We start from the raw sequence: 18,442 nt of genomic DNA, 5'->3' as shown, positions 1-18,442 counted from the left end.
AGCATGTCAAATGTATGCCACCTGGTGGCTGGTTGGGATCATCACCACAACAAATCCACGTCAAGATACGCGAATTATAATAGAACCTTATAAGTTGCATCCGTATGCAAACAGTGTCTGTATTTGTCCTTGATTTGCAATAACTCGAAATTATAACCTAAACGGGATCCATCAATCAGGAAACCCTCAGGGGAAACACCATCGTCCGTCCTCTGCATGTCGAAGCATTGCATCACACCCATGAAGGGCTTAAACACTAAAATAAACCAACGACACAAATTAAAGACACTGAGCCTGGATGAGTAAGTCATTGCCAAAGCTTTATTGTCAATGATAATGTAAAAAAAAAGTGGCTTCATGCCAACCATTTCTCTCTAAGCTAAACCGTTAAGATTCATTTAGGGGAAAATAAACAGCAATGACACATCACAAAACATTATGACATTGCGAGAATTAACTTAAGCTTTTATATGTTCACTATCCCCTCAATACATCAGTGAAATATAACTACTAAACCTAGAAGACAAATATTAAGACTTAAAACGTATTCATGACCTTTTGGGATGTACAACCATAAACAGTCTAAAATAAAATTTCACTTGAACAGTAAGATTAAAGGTTGTGTTTAAAGGTAAGTAACAATCAGTGGATATTTCTTTATCTTCATCAAGGAAAAGGATTATGAATCAAAACAGAGGGGAATGTTGCAGTGGGTGCCTCTTAACACTAGGGGGTGCTGAAACGCCAGGGAAAAGATTGGTGAGATGACATGACGAAGACATGTGGTTACTCATGTTAAAATAAAAATCCATGGCTCAAAACTAAAAAGGTTGCAGAACATGTAGCAAAAGTTTAAGAATTTACAGTGCCACATCAGTGAGATTTACATTCAGCTATTGATGAAAAGCCTTTACCTTCTCCCTCTAAACGCTGCAGTATATTTATATATCCGTGAATACATAGTAAGGTGAAGCACCTACTCTAAATGCAATATTGCATTATTTGACTTTTGTCAGACTTTCAGCCGCATATGGCAGCTCTCTGAACCTGGTAACCCAGTTTGAATACTCCTGGTATTTAGTGCCAAAAGAGAGAACCTTGAGGACACAGAAAGGTGCATCGCTGAACAAGAGTGATCCACCTCACAGGGCAGAGCCGTCAGAGGGGAACATCTATGTGGGCGACACAGATGGCCAGCTTCATTTACGACGGCGTGGACAACATGATCTACAATCAAAGGAACATGACAAGGCAACAGACCTTTTGGTTAAAGTGACAACCACGCCCTTGATGTCTCAAGGCTTGCAAAACACGTGCTGGAAAACAATACAATGCAATAACATAAACTAACACGGTACACATTAAAGGGAAAACTTGTTGGTCTTCGAAGACATTTATTGTGTCTTTTGGTGTGGAATGTCCGAGGTTGATTGTGTGGCGTGACCTTTCAGCGCTGGTCACATGCAATTGGCCCAAAAAAGTGTCCGGGTTGAAGGACTTCTGAATACTTGTGGCTGAAGTTGTGGGCTGATTGGACTTAGAAGTGAGAGGTCACGTGCCCTTTGGTTGTCTCCTGCCTCTGATTCTTCACAAGGGCACGTGGCTGAAGAGGTAGGATACAGACTCTCCATTGTGGGTCCTCCTGATGGCCTCAGCTAGGATCATGGATATATCTATCACCTAAGAGGCACAAACACAGTTAGCTGGACAGTGACGGTCTTTTTACGGTCAATGCATTTCACATTCTAAATTCTATAATCTGGGAAATCTTGAATGGCGGTACCTTTGCGGACCAAAATCGTGAAACACGATAGATCAATTGCACACGTATGAAACGTGATGTCAGAAAAGAAGGAAAGAGGGCTTACCTGTATCTTGGGACAGGACTTCATCTTCTCTTCCTGGGGGATGGTGTTGGTCACGACCACAGCCTCAAAGGGGGCGTTGTTGATGCGCGAGATGGCCGGCCCCGAGAATATGCCGTGCGTGAGGATAGCGTAGACCTTTATGGCTCCGGCATCGATGAGCCTATGGAAGACAGGCGTGTAAGATGTGGATGGATAAAGCATTGGGAGAGTAAACGGGACAGTTTGGAAAAGCAGGGCAGGACAGAACAGGTAGGGCAGGACAGGTAGGGCAGGATAGGTAGAGAAACAAGACCAGACGAGGAACTGACTTGTCGGCGGCATGGCAGATGGTGCCGCAGGTGTCGGCCATGTCGTCCACCAGGATGGCGACGCGGTCCTTCACGTCCCCGACCAGGACCATGCGGTCCACCTCGTTGGCCTTCTTCCTCTCCTTGTGGATGAGGGCAAACTCTACATTCAGACGGTCCGCGATGGATGTAACACTGACGGAGGGAGAGAAAAACATGAGTGACTCGCTCGAGCATGCGGTTTGACAGTGTGAGAAATCTCAGGGGTGAGGCAAAGAGTTCAGAAAACTCTAGAAATGTAACTAAAGTAGCAATGGGGAATGGCCCATGTCAACGGGAACTTGGGCTAAAATCTAAGGCTTATCTCACTGGGTCAAGAACGAGTGGGCTATAGACAAAGGAGCAATTCACTGCTGACCTCCACGCATGCACCTACCTCCAAGCCAGTTGTTCTGCTACTGTCTTCGCCTCTAACCCTGAACCTAAACGCCACCATTCAAACTGTACAAAGCCTCTACACTATGGGCTTTCCACACTTCAGGCTAAACTGAGTAATACAATTGCAGTATCCTTAGTCGACTTCCTATTGCGCTAACCACTCTGAACTTCTTCTCTGGTGCACCAGTTACCGTTTGGCTCCACCTGCATCTGGAGATACAATGATGCAGTTTTTCCACTCTGGAATGTTCTCCCGGATCCACTGGAGGACGGCCGGCTCCGCATAAAGGTTGTCCACGGCGATGTCAAAGAACCCCTGGAGAGCGACAGACAAGAGGTGAATGAGCACAGCAGCAGGCAAACGGCCTCGCACATTAGCATGTGGGCGCTTTCGCACGACAAAAGGAGAACCGTTGTGTGACCGGGGCTCACCTGAATCTGCGAGGCGTGGAGGTCCATGGTGATGATGTGGTCCGCTCCGGCCACAGACAGCATGTTGGCCACGAGCTTGGCCGAGATGGGAGCACGACTCTAAAAGCCACAGACGGAGATGTGTGGAGTCGTCAGATACACTGGGGGCAACTCGCAAGCCGTATTCATCGTAAAGAGTGTCGACCTGGAAGCCGCGTTCTTTTCTCTGCAACTTTGACCGATACGTTTCTTCATCCTTCACTCACCCGATTGCTAATATCAAATAAGACTCGGTAAAAAATCAGGTAGTAAACTAGGTAATAAAAAGCGTACTATATGCCACGAATGCATTTCAGAATGTCAGGTTACACTGACAAATACGCTGTGGGGGATTTATTGGGAACGGAACGGTACGTTCTCGAACTGAGAATGTGGGTCCTCAGCACCACCGACTGAGAGAGCCTTTGACTCGGACATGTTGCACCTTCATGCGATTGGGGGGGCGGGGGGGGGTGCTTCCCCATGTATAGGTCTCACCTAGTTTCAATAGACAGTAGATTCAACGAAAGTGAGAAGGGCAACACTGAGAGCAGCCTTTTGTATTCAACAGGCCTCTGCAGGGGGGGACTTCAGCTGCCTCTGAACTTTCTCTGCTGCGCTGGTCACAGTAGCACGACAACTGAAGCAGTTTGAGACAATCATTTACAAGATAAGCGGGCCATGAACTATTTTGCCCTGGGTCGTAATGTCTGACAATTCTGACGAGTCAACAGCAGCCTACTTACTAATAGTGCTCCCATACAGATGCTTCAAATGCACACCTGATGCGCTCATGTGGGCCCACATACACTATTATGTGTGTTGACAACACATTCATCAACTAGCCACTGTAATTTAGATGTTGTTGCTATATACTTAAGCGGTTGAGATATTATTGTTGCACCGTAGTATTATCGTAGTAGCCTGCCGTATTATTTGTGTTCATTGTGCCTGGTAGCTGAGACGTGTTTAGCTTGCAATGCGGCTAAGATACTGTTCCTTGACTCTGACCAGCGAAAGACTGGAGAACCATTCCCTCCTGATCCTTGATCTTCTATTGTACTGTCGATATGCACTATTTGTACATCACCATCATGTAAATATTGTGTATAACTAAGATTCCATTGAGACCAATTGTTATACTAACCATGTGAGCCTAATAAATACTCAAAGTTTAGCTTGTTGCTTAGCCACGTAAACGTTGGTTCCGATTCATAATTCATATTTTGGCCCTTGCGCTGGTGTGCTTCAGGGGGTTCTAATGGGGCTTGTCAGTGGTCTTAATGTCCCCTCCCCCTACCGGCGTTTACCTTGTCTTTCTTGTCCTGTCGAGCATAAGGGAAGCAGGGGATGACGGCGGTGACCCGGGACGAGGAGGCGATCTTGCAGGCGTTGATCATGATGAGTAGCTCCATCAGGTTGTCGTTGATCTCCCCGCAGCCGCTCTGCACGATGTACACGTCCTCGCCGCGCACGCTCTCCCCGATCTCCACGCTGGGCCCACGGGACAGAACACGGGTCAGCGGGACGGTCAACGGCGGCATCACACAGCACCTCGCTGGTGTGCCTGGCACAAGCCGGACTAAATCTAAGCCCCTTGGTCCAATGAAAATGTTACAAACTGGACTGTGTATTTATGTGAACCCAGTTGGCTGAAAATGCAGTTGCCTTGGCTCGGTTTTGTACTAATTAACACCCTCTGTGTGTGCCAATGACTAGTTGAATGTAACATTAAATCTAACGGCAAATAAATGACAAAAAACAGCATTCTAAAAAGTCACTTATTAAACCGACGTGGAAATTGTTATTCAATACAACCACACCTTGACCCTCATTGTACGTGACAACCAACAGAAGAAAAGGTCACGCCATAAGAACACCTTGAAAACTTTGGAAGCTCGCTGTGGAAAAAAGAATGCAAAAAAAAAAAAAAACGTCCAGCATCTTCAGTGTCAACACTTACAATAGCATTACCATAACATTACTTTAGAATTGCTGCACGAGCACTTGATGATGGTACCGTTTGCATAGGTAACTACAGGACGTGTGACCTTACTCACGAGGGCCCTATTCTGTGAGTCTCCTCATTATCATGTACGCAAGCACAGCTAGTCAAATGCGAGAACACCACCGCACACAGGCCTGGGTTCATACACTGATGACCTGGCCTTTGAATGTCATAGACCTCAAATGAAAAGGTAGGGCATGTGTGAAACATTCCAGTGCCCCCTCCCCCATCCTCCTCTGCATGTCATGTGATCCTCTGACAAAGGGGTTGCAAGTCTGGTTTGTAACACTCCCAACACAAGCAAGGGGTAAATCACAAATGGGAATAAACAATGTGGGCACATAAGGCCACAGTTTACATCACAGCCTTATATTAAAGAGAAAATGTGACATTCAACCAAATGCGGTGTTCTTCTTATTACTGCCCCACCATAGCTGAAGTATTGTTTGAAAATCAAATGTTGTTGAATGCTTTTTTCAAGTGCGTGTGAGGAAATCATTAAGTATTAAGTATTAAGAATTAAGTTCAAGGTTGATATTCTGATTCTTTGTTATTGTCTACTGTTCAGTCAGAGCTACTTTCTCACTCATAACAAACTCGACCTCTGAGACAACTCCTGGGAAAGGCCTTGGAATCCGGTCAACTTTTAGATAGACTATTTTGTCTGATAATATTTTCCGGAACATCTAACACAAATTACATACCACACGTATTTAAGTGTGCTCTATAACATTGCTGTTTATCAAGGTCGACGTGCCTCTGCTGAAGCGTCTTCACTGAAGATGAAGACAGATTGAATGCATGTGATCTTTTTATAAAGTACCTAACGTGAGTAACGAGTCTCTGCAAGACACAAAGTGCCTCGTTATCATCTAACAAACGTTTACTTAAAACAAAAACAATGTTCTGGGTAACATACTTTGTATCTTTAAACAAATGCAAAGAGGAGGCAAGCTGTCATAAAAGTGTTTACATGCGGACTACTAAGCGTCACAAGTGTTGTGCTTTGAGTGGGATGCTGCAATAACAACAATCCGTGTAAGTTTAACTATATATACAGTGTGCTATTAAGCTAGGAAGAAAAATGGGTACGACCACACACCATCGTTACCTAAAATGACTGCATGAAGCATTCCCCACTGAGATGGAGATTCAGTTTCACGCGTTGACTTGCTAACTAGCTCGCCGACACATTTGCGCGCATACGCTGCTATATGCTGTCTGCGCGCACATGTTTCGAACGCGGCTAAATACGCTAGCTAACTAAACAAGATCTTTATAAGCTTAGCTTAGAGCAAGGTATTAAACTGGCTTCGGTAACACCCGTTACAGAGAAACAACATACGTATGGGAATTCGTTCAACATACCATGTTTCTTGATTGCTGAATTTCTTCGTTATCACTTTTCCCAATTCCAGTCCGAGTCGATCTGCTACTTTCTGTGATAAATCGTGGTGGGAGCTCCCACTGAAAAGCACGATGTTGGGCATGTCCGAAATAAGTGTACACTTTAGTTTTACAAGAGTAGATATGTCGATGTAATGCTTCCCCCAAATGATGGGTTAAGTGTAAAAGTATAAGGTTATTGCAGCTGCCTTTGCATTTCAGTTGTGCATGGGAGGATAGACGTAAGCAGGGTAAAGCCAACCTCAAAAAGAGATTTCATTTCCGGTTGATTTCTTACAGTTTTCAAAATAAAGGTTGACAAGGCAACAGTACCTGCAATTTGAGAAGTAAACTTTCTTTCCCAAATAAACATACACACACAATTACAGTTAAAAAAAAACAGCAGTACATTGTTATTGAGATTTATTTTATTTATTAAATCAACCGTCAATGTGGTAAGTATGTTTTGGTTCAAATTGTAATGGTGAGAACACCATCTCCTGTGCTCTCTCATTATGGTGAAACAGATTTAGAAAGGTAAAATAAAAGATAGAATATGCAATATTATTGCCACGTTCACAATCAACACTGGCAAAGGAAGCATCTTACCTGGCCTCCAATCACGACGAGATAAGTTGTCTGCAGGCTTAAGAAACGAGCTGATGTGGCCTCACAACATGGAGGTGAAATGGATTAAACAGGATGAAGGGTATCAAAATATGTCGAACTACAGCCTATACTCATGTTGACTGTGGAGGAATAAATAGTGGAGTTTGGATCCTCAATTTGTGAGGCTGATATGTGTTTATACATCTTTTTTTACTGATTTCATAGTGTGTCCGCTGACTATTCAGCTTGCATTGCAACTACAAATGCTAAATTGAATTTATGAACCCAAACTAATCTATTCAAGCCAAGTGAACAAGTTCATTTCCAGCGTGATGCATCTCACGTGACATCAGTCAGATAGGGAGAGCATTTCCAGTGAGTCAACCAAGGTCTGTGTGAGTGCATAAAAATGGACTTGAGGTATCAGATGACTACAATCTTGCAGGAAAGTCAAGTGAGGAGAGGCTCTGACAAGGGCCTTGAGAAGATTTTACTTTGTTAAAATTGTATTTCACTTACATTTTCAACCAAACAGACAAAATGTGTTTTTCCTATCAACCAAAAGAACTATATATTTTTGGGGAGATTCAATTATACACTAATTGTACAAAGTCATATACACAGAAAAGCAAAAAACGATAAATGCATACAACAAATATTTCCTTTTGACTTCCTTGAGAGCCATGCAGTCGCAGCTAAACACCCTGGACCTGGAATGTCACAAGAGGACCAAAACATTTAGGTAGGTGCATCTCTGTGGTCAACTAACAGTTGATGTCATGAAAAAAAAGATTTGTAGTGAGAGTTCTGTCGCCTTTATTTTCAGGTTCTCCCGTAACCCTATCGGTATGGCTCACATACCCATCAATCAAGAGGTGATTCTGGCCAATGAAACTAATGCACTTCCGCAAGCAAAAATAGTACAGTAGAATTGGGCTAAAATATTCCACCTAAAAAATAACTGCATTTCCTGTTTTGCGAACTTGCCTTCAAAATAAGAGCATAATGATGATTCGGTGGCACAATTCCCATCCATATACCACTGTTAAGAGTAAAAAATACTTATCTGTCTGGTTATTGGTTCTAAGCTTTAAAATAATAATAACAATAATAAGAAGAAAAGGTTAAGATGGTCAGAGTCCATTTAAAAAATAAGTTTTACAGAATGATACTATATCTATTATACTATCTATTATATCTATTGCATAAATATATATATATATATATATATATATATATATATATATATTTATGTACAATTTAAAATAAGAAAGCAATGCAAACTTGTAGTATTATGTATAAGCATATAATTTCAAGTTAGGAACCCTGACGTTACAACGTTGCAAAATAAATATTACAGTGCTAACAGGAAATAACCTTCTTAAGATTGCTTGCAATGGCGAAAGTGCCTTGATTTCATTGACCAGATTCATCCCATGATTGATGGGTGTATGAAGCCCATTCACTGTGTTACAGAACATTACATTAACTGTTTGACATGAATGACATGGCAAAATAATGACTTGTAAGTAGACCTCAGTAACAGACCTACCTTCATTTGTCTGTCCTCTGTCCTTTGTCTGAAATTTTAACTATCGCTCTTTGTAATTACATGTGTGTGACTTTGCGTATTCAGTAGATTAAGGTCTCTTGTACATTTTATAACCTCTTAACAACTCTTGTTGGAGTCCGTCCTCACTTGACTTTCCTGCAAGATTGTAGTCATCTGATACCTCAAGTCAATTTTTATGCACTCACACAGACCTTGGTTAATTCACTGGAGATGCCCTCCCATCTGACTGATGTCACATGAGATGCATCACGCTGGGAATGAACTTGTGGACCTGCTAGATTGTTGCACATTGAATAGATGAGTTCAGGTACATAAACCCCATTAAGCTGGCATTAAATAGTTTTAGTTGCAATACAAACCATACAACATCTGTGAAACATTTCTGTTGACCAATTGAGGATCCAGACTCATTTCTTCAACCGATGTCAACATGAGTAAAGACTGAAGTTAATTAAACACCTTCTGTATCCATATAGGCATTATATGTGTCAACGTTGTTACATATTTTGAAACATAATAGATGACTGCCAGTGAAAACAATGGAATCAGAGATGTTATATGTAAAACATTTTAATAGGTTGAGGAACGCTGAAAAAAATATTGAGTGGCCTTTAATATTGTAGTCAAATGAACAACTGTATTCTTTTACATAGTGTACATAATAGATAGGGACAACATGGAGTCCAAATCTAAACACATCATGAAATAACTTAAAGATTAAACATAGCATACTGTTTAAATGCTCTTGGATATTGACTTATATTTTAGAATCCCTTTCACTACATACTGTTTTATGCCCTCTCTATTTGTAAAAAAAAAAAAAGAAGAAAAAAAAAAAAAGACACAAAAAACGAAATAAAAATACAGTAAGAGCGTGCCAGTGTGATACTTGGTCAATAGTATTGATAAAACCTCTCAGCGTTTGAACTTACTCTATATCATAAATAACATTTCAAAGAGTAAATAAAGTAGAACAGATGCCTGCCTACTAAATGACCTCTTGAAATGTCTATATTTAGGGAGTGTATGTACATTTTATACATATAGAGTAAGTTATGCACAGGAAGAAGGATGTCGTAGTAATATCACAAATTTCTGAAACTGTATGGCTTTGCGAATAAGCTCGACGCAAATAGATGCCTACAGCACAGACGCGTCTACTTGTTAAGCAGCGTTTTGAGGGAGCGGGTGAGCGCGTTGGCTATGGCCGCCATGGTACTGGAGTGACGGACCAGGGCTTTGACACTGTGTTCCCCGGGGGCTCCTATGGCTGCAGCCTCGGCTGCGCGCAGCAGACAGATGTAGTTCATGACCACCTCGTCCACCTTGGCCACCACCTCCCTCTGCTGCTGGGAAGCCGCCGGGCCGAGGCCCCTGACCAGGCACATGCAGGCCTCCGACAGGCAGCACAGCACCTGGAAGCTGCAGGTGACCGCCAGCAGCATCTCCTCGGGGCTTCCGTGGGCCTGGGACATCCTCCGGCACGCGCGGCCCAGCTCCTTGGACTCGATGGAGAGCAGCTGCTTGTACTGGGACAGGTCCGACACCTGTGGCATCTGGATGCCCCGGTCGCCCCGCCCGACGCTGGAGCGCACCAGGGCTATGAGCTCGCTGGCGTCCCGGCGCACCTCGGCGAATCCGGACGGGTAGACGTACATGTGGTCCTTGAGGGCATTGATGCGCGCCAGGCGGTCGCTGAAGCTCATGTTGTCGAGGACCTCGCCGTACAGCTGGTCGCCGGCGGCGTCCACGGCCGAGCCGCCCGGGGCCGAGCCGCAGGGGGACGGCGACTCGTCCAGCTCGCCGCGACAGCGCCGGGGCCTTTCCGCCTCGACCTCGACCTCGTCCTCCTCCGCCTGGCTCTTTCGCTTGAAGAAGCAGTAGCTAAAGGGCCCGTTGCACCTCCAGGGGCTGGTGTCCAGCTTCTGGGACCCCTTCAGGTGTTTGGTGTCTTTGTGCAGGGGGAACACCACTGAGGCCCTCCTGCTGTCCCTGGTCCCAGCAGACCAGCAGGTGGTGTGCGAGGCCACGGAGCCCTGGGAGTAGCTCTTGGACAGCCTCTTTCTCGTGGGCCTCCTCTGCAGTCTGGACTCGCCCTGCTGCTGGGACGATATCTGCTGCTGGCTTCTGGTCCGGGATTTGTCAAAGAGAACGTCCACACTCCCAGAGCCGGCGGTCACACTGCTGGAGCTGCGTCTGAGCTCCCTGCCCCGCTGGAGGCTATTTGAGCGGGACTCGCCCTGCTGGAAGGCGGGGTGGACGGCCTGGATGTGGTTCTGTCTGTACTGCACGGTGGACTCCTGCTTTGGCACGATGCAATTTCTGGAGCTCACGTTCGCTTGCATTGGCAGAGGTGGCGGAGGGGGAGGAGGAGGAGGAGGAGGAGGAGGGGGGGAGGTGGCGGAGGGGCTAGGTTTGCGGTGGCCGCGACGCAGGTCCTAGCCTGCCTAGTAAAAGCCGATGGGTGGTCCCCCGCTCCCAGTGTGGTCCCCCGCGGCTCAGTGCGAGCTACACTAGGGGCGGTAGAGAAACAGAGAGAATCGTTAAGGGCCTGTCGGACGGCATGCTTCGTCCTGCAGTCAGACTTTAGCCAGTCCTCTGGGTTGCTGACCTGGGACATGACGCTCCGCGCTCTGGAGGGGGGGCGGCTGGCGCCCCCCTCACGGACGCCGTCCCTCTTACACAGAGACAGGAAGCTCTCGGGGTCGAGCGCCCTCTCTAACTCGCTCTCCATGCCGGAAAAGGAGCTCCTCCTCTCAGCGCTATTGTGCCTCACTTCAAGACTGTTGGTCGGTCTCTGAGCATGCAAGTCAGGACTGTTCTTCAGCTTGGCAGGCAGGGTAGCAGAGTGGTACGGCCGGGGGCTTTTGCTAGCCCGCTGTAGGGCAGCTGTATTGGGATTGGGGCTCCCTAGGTTAGGGCTGAGGAAGGGGGAGGACGCGGGGGGCATGCAGGGACATCGGGCAATGGTGTTCCCTTTATTTCTGACCATCTCTATCAGCTGGGGGTTACTGGTAATGAACTTCCTAAAGTCTTTTTTCACTCCCCCGCCTCCCATGCCTGCACTGTGCAACTGGCCCCCTTGGTGCATCTGGCTTACTGTCAGGTAGTTAATCAACTGCCTATACGCTTCGCTCCCCTCCTTTTGGTTTACACCCCTTAAACAGGCTGGCTTGGCATGCAGATCATTGTGAAGGTTACTCCTTCGAGCAGTACCTGTGGTTTCTTTCATCTTGAGGTTCCGGACGGAGTCCTCTCTGCTGGGCTCTGACCCCGGAGGGTGAATGTTGGGCAGCATCTTCCGTAGGAGGGCGGGGTCCGCGTGGGGGTGGATGTCCCTGCCCTGGGGGTTTTGGCCGGGAATGCCGTGTGGGGCCTTGTCCTCGTAGTTGAGGACCCTGAGGAGGGAGGAGGAGGAGCTGGATAGAGGGTGCTTTCCATCCGGGACTATGAGGGGGGAGTCGGTGGGGGTGGGACAGGCACTGTGCCCTGGGCTGCAGCCCGCATCCAGAGAGGAGCACAGCGAGCTCTGCAGAGAGCCGTGGCCTTCGCTGTGCAGGGTGGAGATTCTCTTGGCCAGGTGGTACTCACACAGGCGGGCCACGCCCTGCCTGGCTGGGGGCTGCTCTCCCGGCAGCTCCGTCTGCCCGGGGTCCCGCTGCTTCCTGGTGGGAGACGGTAAAGGAGGTGCCATCGGGTGCTCCTCCTCTCGTCCCAGAGCCGAGGCGCCGTCGCCACCGGTCGCCTCGCTCAGCTCCGCCGGCTCTCTGCGCTCAGCGGGGGGTGGAGGGCGGGGCAGGCTGCGATGGGCCCTCGGCGCGCTGTTCGAGCCCAGGCTTTCCGCCATGGAATTGTCCCGGAGAGGAGGGGGCGGTCTCCTCTGAAGGGTCTCGCGGACGGAAGCGCGCTCCGCGTCGAGGTGGCCGCCGCCCCGGTGGCCCTCTCTCGTGCTGAAGGTGTTGAACTTGCCGTTCGACGAGTCGGACGACTTCCTGGGGCGCTTACCTGCCACGGAGTTGGGCCGCTTGATGGAAGCGGGGTTCAAGCGGGGCTCCGTGCCGTCGGTGCCCGCCTGCGCGTCCGTTTGGGGGCTGGGTCGAGGAGGCACGGGGGACGACCGCGGCCCCCCGTCCCGGTGTCGAGAGGGACTGTGGGGCTTCTTTTGGGTGGCGCCCGCCGACCTGGGCGAAGTGGGGAAATCGGTCTGCTCCTCGATCAGGGGCTGGTAGCCGTCCCGAGTGGCCATCATCAGCCGCACGGTGGTCTCGTTGAGCTTGTGGAGGGCCGCCTGCTCCGAGGTCTCCGTCATCTCGGAGGAGTTGGTCTCATTGCCTGAGTCAGAAGAAGATTCAGGACTGAAGGCTCGAGATATCAATACACCTACACGTAGCAGAGGAAATATAAAATGAACACTACTGTATATGACTGGAAGTGGGCCATTGAATAATATCCAATTCGAATGAAAAGGCAAACATTACAGGCCTGGTGAGTTATTTATTGTAAGTCAAAGAAATCCTGTGCAGGTCTGCTAACAGAGCACAAACTAATGAATGCAAACAGAACACATGTCATTTCTCGATTTTATAGTGAATATCCTGTAGTTTTGTAACCTAGGATAGGATATGTGATGTGTATCTCTAGAGTGTCGGTAATGGGCGCTAAAGACCTGGGTGGCTGCAGGGTCGTGGACGAGGCCTGTCTTCGGACACGGCGAGGGCCTCCAGCGCCTGTAGGGTGTTGACCACGGCGTTGTCCAGCCTCCTCTCCCCGCCGCTCTCCCCGCGGGTGGGCACGGCGTCGATCAGCGACACGGGGATGTCGTCGTTGTCGAGCGTGCTCAGAGGGCGCCCCTCCGGGCTCTCCTCGTCCGAGCTGTCCCTGAAGCCCTGGGGCGGAGCGGCGATGGCCAGGTTTAAGGAGTGGAGCAAGGTGTCGTCGTCCTCCTCGTCGTCCTCGCCCTCCGGGGGGGGGAGCGAGGTCAAGTCGATGATGTCGTCGGTGGTGCCGGAGAGGGCGATGAACGTGGCCTTGCCGGCCGCCGCGGCCCCGCCCCCGGGGGCGTGCCCCTCCCCCGCCCCCGCGGCGGAGTCCTCCTCGCAGCTGGCGTCGTCCTCGTCCTCCGCGTCGTCCGTCGTGTCGGCGTAGCACAGGTCGCGCAGCAGCGGCTCCTCCACGCAGTCGGGGCCGCCGATGTTGCTGTAGACCACGTGCGGGTTTCCCGTGTACTGGAAGGCCGCCCCGTCCTGGGTCCTAAAGTCTGTCGAGTTGTTGTGCAAGTACACGGGCCTGTGCTCTGGCACCTCGGGGCTTTCGTCCGTCAAGCGCTCGTAGCCCAGGTTCTGGGGGTTCACGGTGGTCAACGGAGGGTCGCCGAATATGAAGGAGACCTTAGCGCTGCGGGGGGATTCCTGGGGTTGGTGTCGGGTGGCGGGCGGCAGAGGTGGAGGATGGGGGCTTCTCCTCGCCTCCATGGGTGGAGGCCGCTCGGGGGGCTCGGGGATGTAGGAGATGTTGTTCTCCTGTCCTCCGTTGTCGGAGTAGACCGAGTCTCTGTTGTAGGGCTCCAGTAATTCTGCTTGGGCATTGGGGTCCTCACAGTTACCCAGAGAAGTGCTGTAAGGCCACTCCAGTAGCCTGTCCTGGCCTGCGGAGAAATGAACAGGAGAAGGTTTTTTTTCCGAATCGCTGCCTCATTTGATTATTTTTGATTATTGCGAGTCTGTTTAAGAGAAGCTTTCGTTACTTTCCGGTTTACATGATTTAGGATTGAAAGCGAAGTGGAATCAATGCAAAGTCAATTTAGGCTATCTATGAGTTTGGCCAGACAAACGTATACATGCACACACACACACACACACACAAACCTAGGTCATCTTCCACAGTGCTGTTGCTATGGACCATGTTAAAAATGGACCGTCGAGAGTCCACTAGGAGGCGGTAGTATCCTGCTGTCAGACAGGCCAGGTTCATGGCGTCACTGGACTCCATGATTAATGTGATCGGCTATGGAGAAACAGAACAATATAAAGACACATCAGCCAATAGGAAAGATTTGTTTGCAGGAATGTACGTATACAAACATACATATTTATTCTAGACCATGACAGGCTTGTCAATTGCTTCCTGAATGGGTCACAGTCTCACTACTATCAATTGGGCCATTCAAAGTATTGTGTGGGTTTATACTGATCTACAGTAGAGTTGTGAGGTAAATTTCAATCATTTGGGCCCCATGCTCCTGGCGGCTCTTGAGCCCTGTCAGGTGTAAACTCACCCGGACATCGAGGACGTGGAGCTCCAGACGAACATTGGTGTCGTCCTCTGTGAGGATCTCAATGCGGTTGACGTGGCTGAAGTCAGCCAACAGGGCCACCAGGTGTGTCTTGGTGTTTATGACGTGACTGATGCCATACCTGGGCCCCACCAGCAAGGTGACCTCGGTTTGCTTCTCCCCTTGCTGTGCGTGTGTGCATGTGTGTTTTCACGCGTGTTTAAGAGAGAGGGAAAGAAGAAAACACGACGCAAATATGAGTAAAGTGCTATGTATTGACGACGAGTGACTCAAACCAAGCAAATGCACTCACCAGAAGGATCGATCTGAACTCTCGCCCTCCGTACAGTCTTAGATCACTGAGATACCTCAAGTAGTGCACTTTAGCCTGCAGCGCTGTCAACTGTAAGAACAAAGGCAAGGCACAACAGCTTCATGGGAACAATCCCTCAAATTGTTCTCGGTCACAACTAAGCTCCTCAAAAGGAGCTTGTCAACCACACCAAGATCAAAACGGGGCCAGCGACAGACTGTTCACCCACGGGTAGTTTCGCTGAATCACCATCGCAAGGGGGGGCGCGACACATGAGCCAAAGAGAACAAAGAAGAATAATGAGCCGTACCTTCTTCCCCGGAGGCACTAGATTCTGGTTGGTTTTGAGGATGTGCGTCAGAGCTTTCTTGATGTTTTTCTCCTTCATGCTGGACCTCACGGCAGGGGGGAGGAAAAGGGCCAGGCCCCACTCCTTCCTGGAAGTCGAGACAACGACATTCATGATTAAAATCCCATCCAATGTTCCTTATCTAAGCTCCCCACAGCCACAATCAGAAAGGTATTTCTATCTTAAAATCATCTCTGGGTTAGGGTTTTCAGGGAAAATAACTACTCCTAGTGACCAGGAAGGGCCCACCACTGGTGAGAAGGCTCAAATCCATAGACATGCCCATAGTCATCTACAGTTTGTGTCTTCGAGATAGTGGATTACACAATGGTTCCTTCGTGTGCTTTACTGGGGCCAGGTTCGGGGGCACACTCACTGGATGTACTTGAGCGAAACCTTCTGCGTCTGCCGCGTCGTCATGGTGAGGATGTACATCTGCAGAGCGGCCAGGCGCAGGGCGGCGTCGTACTTCAGCTCCGGGCCGAAGCGCTCCAGGACCACGTCGTTGCAGCTCTGCGGCACGCCGTGAGGGACGGTTAGGACAATGCGGGTGACACCAAAGGGGTTCAGCAGGACAGGGGGTGTGTGTCGTGTAAGAAAAGGATGGGGTCAAAGGTCGGCCCTTGTCCTCTGCGGCGACAGACCGCAGAATGGACTCGGAGGAATAGCATGCTTGGGGGGAGGGGGGGTTCTGAACAGCCGACAAGGTTCACCCTTCCTGCGGAGAGACGCGCTCACCTGAACATAGAGGTATTCAAAGGCCACGGCGTCTCTCCGTAGCAGATCCACAGGGTCCTTTGGGACGAAGCTGATTCTGAAGAAGCATTTCATCTTATCCGAGCCAGGTCTCTGTGTCACCTGAACGTCGAAGGAAAGGACAGAATAGTGGGGACAACGACTGAAGGACGAGGAGGACGAATACACCGGGCACGCAGTGAAGTAGAAAAGACTGCAGCTATGTGAATGTGCAGTCAATAGAGGGTATATTAATGGACACTAACTGGAATTAGGCTATCAAACGCGAGATCCAGTTCACTAGGTATGTAAATCTGGTTCTTTCCCCTGCTATGGCCAAGGCAAGCGTATTGAAGCGATGAGTAAAATAAAAAATGCAATGGTGCTTGGCCTTTGGGGCACATTAATTCACTCATCCTGTCTGAGAGGAATTATTTCACACTACCAACTTTTTTTGTCAGGAAGTTCTAAAGGCAAAGTGTTCAGAGTAAAAAAATACATCTTCACGTAAATGTGCTTTTTTTTCTTTCTCTAGAAGTACAGTATATCAAAAAAACATTTCCTGAGAAACATGAATCTGTTACAGCTTGTGTAAGCAGCCTGGCTTAGCAGTGCATGGAGAATATTAAAGGTGTCCTCCTCTGATCTCACACCTTCATTAAAAATGTGGAGAGTCTTCGCCCCTGCTGTGCTGGACCTGATAAACGACACTGTGGTGTGACATGTTCTCCTGAATACTGATCAGGGTGATGTTCTCCATAGCCAAACTTGAGGGTTTGAACCATTCCCGACCAAGGAATACCAGTGTGTGCTCCAATAACAATACACTGTGCTGTACTGGCCTGTTTGTCAAAGCTGCCTTTAAGCCAATATGGGCAAAAGAGAGACATAAAGATAACATTTTATTTGTATATTCTATTTGTAGATGCTTTATAGATTAAAAACTAGAAACATACGTCTATTAAACGACGATCTACTAACTTGAACCCAAACTAATTCCCGCATTGACTGAAACTGAGTTTCCGCTGAGATTCCCTTCACTGTTCCCTAATCGGTTTTGCATCTAAATCTACAGGGACTGTCCATATCAAATGTTGCCAGCTGGTCTTGGACGACTGCCTCCTCGGTCATTTACCTGAGTTAGCATCTCCTGCTCGTGCAGGAGTAGCAGCTTTCTCCCCGAGCCTTCTGACCTCTGCTCCAGCATCAGACAGAAGTGCTCGATACACTTGATGGACAGCTTCTCTTGGAGGGTCATGATGACATCCTGGTACATCAGAAAGTAGCCTTATTTTCTGCACACAAGCCCCCATCCCCCATCTGCATGTCCAGATTAAAGACGGCAAATTGCCTTCCTGGTTGTTTTGCTTGCCTTTTTACATTCGGAAATAATTGCGGTGGAGTTTAAATGATATTTCATTTCAAGGTTGAGGGACAACGCAATGTATTTTCCTTCTTTCAATTTATGAAACATCATTATGGATGCCTTGGGCACTCTTCTTCTTAATTCCCCCCCCCCCCCCAACCTGCACATCAAACGCACCTTGATGGATGTGCTGTTATCGAATCGAAACGACTTGGTCTGCCCGTTCTCCAGGTACACCTTCAGAACGTTTGTCATGAAGAGGAGAGAGTTGTCCTTCACAGAGTTCTGGAGGAGACAGATACACAGACACAGTGAAGGACACACCACCTCACCGTGGTAGGACCAAGCAGCGCTGACAGCTAACACACTGTGCACCAGCTCATCTCAGTAACTGCAACTGTAAAGTAAGAGTAACTGCAACTCAAGCTAACAAATACATCTTGGACAAAGAAGATGCAGTCATTTGTATGTACACCTGACTTGGATCTGTATTTGCGGTTGGCTGATAAAATACTCACTGGGACCTGGCCATTAATGATGACCTCTTCTGCAAAGCGCACTTTGACCGGATTGGACTTCAGCTTGGCTTTTTTGGCTGCACTGATGAACGCTGATTTGGGACTCTGAACAGAGAGATATTGAGGATGGAAACTGAAGCCAACAGATGACCTGAGCATAAATGGTGTCTAATATGAAAATGCAGATACTTACAGGGTACGGCTGGACAACAGTCAACAAAATGGACTCCTTGCAATTCCTGAGGGGAAAAACAATCAATTGAATTACAAT

General features: G+C 48.2%; 2 protein-coding genes across 2 annotated transcripts in view; both read right to left on the bottom strand.

The window, feature by feature from the left end:
* Positions 1-299: 299 nt before the first annotated feature.
* LOC146261048 (ribose-phosphate pyrophosphokinase 2) lies at positions 300-6,709 on the bottom strand. Its single transcript, XM_084668116.1, has 7 exons — positions 6,420-6,709; positions 4,354-4,537; positions 3,026-3,124; positions 2,785-2,909; positions 2,177-2,350; positions 1,869-2,028; positions 300-1,680 (listed from the first exon to the last, which is right to left on the bottom strand). The coding sequence occupies exons 1-7, from the start codon at positions 6,539-6,541 to the stop codon at positions 1,588-1,590; spliced, it is 957 nt and encodes a 318-aa protein (XP_084524242.1). The 5' UTR covers positions 6,542-6,709; the 3' UTR covers positions 300-1,587.
* A 2,492-nt stretch (positions 6,710-9,201) lies between these two features.
* Positions 9,202-18,442, bottom strand: part of LOC146261047 (FERM and PDZ domain-containing protein 4-like) — a 37,661-nt gene continuing 28,420 nt past the window's right edge. Inside the window, 13 exon segments of the mRNA XM_084668367.1 lie at positions 9,202-11,053; positions 11,056-12,999; positions 13,286-14,263; positions 14,484-14,622; positions 14,894-15,076; positions 15,204-15,293; positions 15,514-15,640; positions 15,929-16,065; positions 16,291-16,410; positions 17,423-17,554; positions 17,831-17,938; positions 18,172-18,276; positions 18,365-18,410. Of these exon segments, the coding sequence (XP_084524493.1) occupies positions 9,777-11,053; positions 11,056-12,999; positions 13,286-14,263; positions 14,484-14,622; positions 14,894-15,076; positions 15,204-15,293; positions 15,514-15,640; positions 15,929-16,065; positions 16,291-16,410; positions 17,423-17,554; positions 17,831-17,938; positions 18,172-18,276; positions 18,365-18,410 (5,386 nt within the window). The 3' untranslated portion in view covers positions 9,202-9,776.

The sequence above is a fragment of the Hypomesus nipponensis genome, chromosome 12 (assembly GCF_054491055.1).
Source record: "Hypomesus nipponensis isolate SF chromosome 12, ASM5449105v1, whole genome shotgun sequence".
NCBI classification, from domain to species: domain Eukaryota; kingdom Metazoa; phylum Chordata; class Actinopteri; order Osmeriformes; family Osmeridae; genus Hypomesus; species Hypomesus nipponensis.
This window is presented reverse-complemented; position numbering and strand designations above follow the sequence as displayed.

What these genes read in the sequence shown, in the direction of transcription:
- LOC146261048 (XM_084668116.1), bottom strand. Translation starts at nt 6,541, where the DNA reads ATGCCCAACATCGTGCTTTTCAGTGGGAGCTCCCACCACGATTTATCA. An exon ending in TCCACGCCTCGCAGATTCAG is followed by an intron (nt 2,910 to 3,025) that starts GTGAGCCCCGGT and finishes GTCGCTCTCCAG; the next exon opens with GGGTTCTTTGACATCGCCGT. An exon ending in GATGCAGGTGGAGCCAAACG is followed by an intron (nt 2,351 to 2,784) that starts GTAACTGGTGCA and finishes TCCCTCCGTCAG; the next exon opens with TGTTACATCCATCGCGGACC.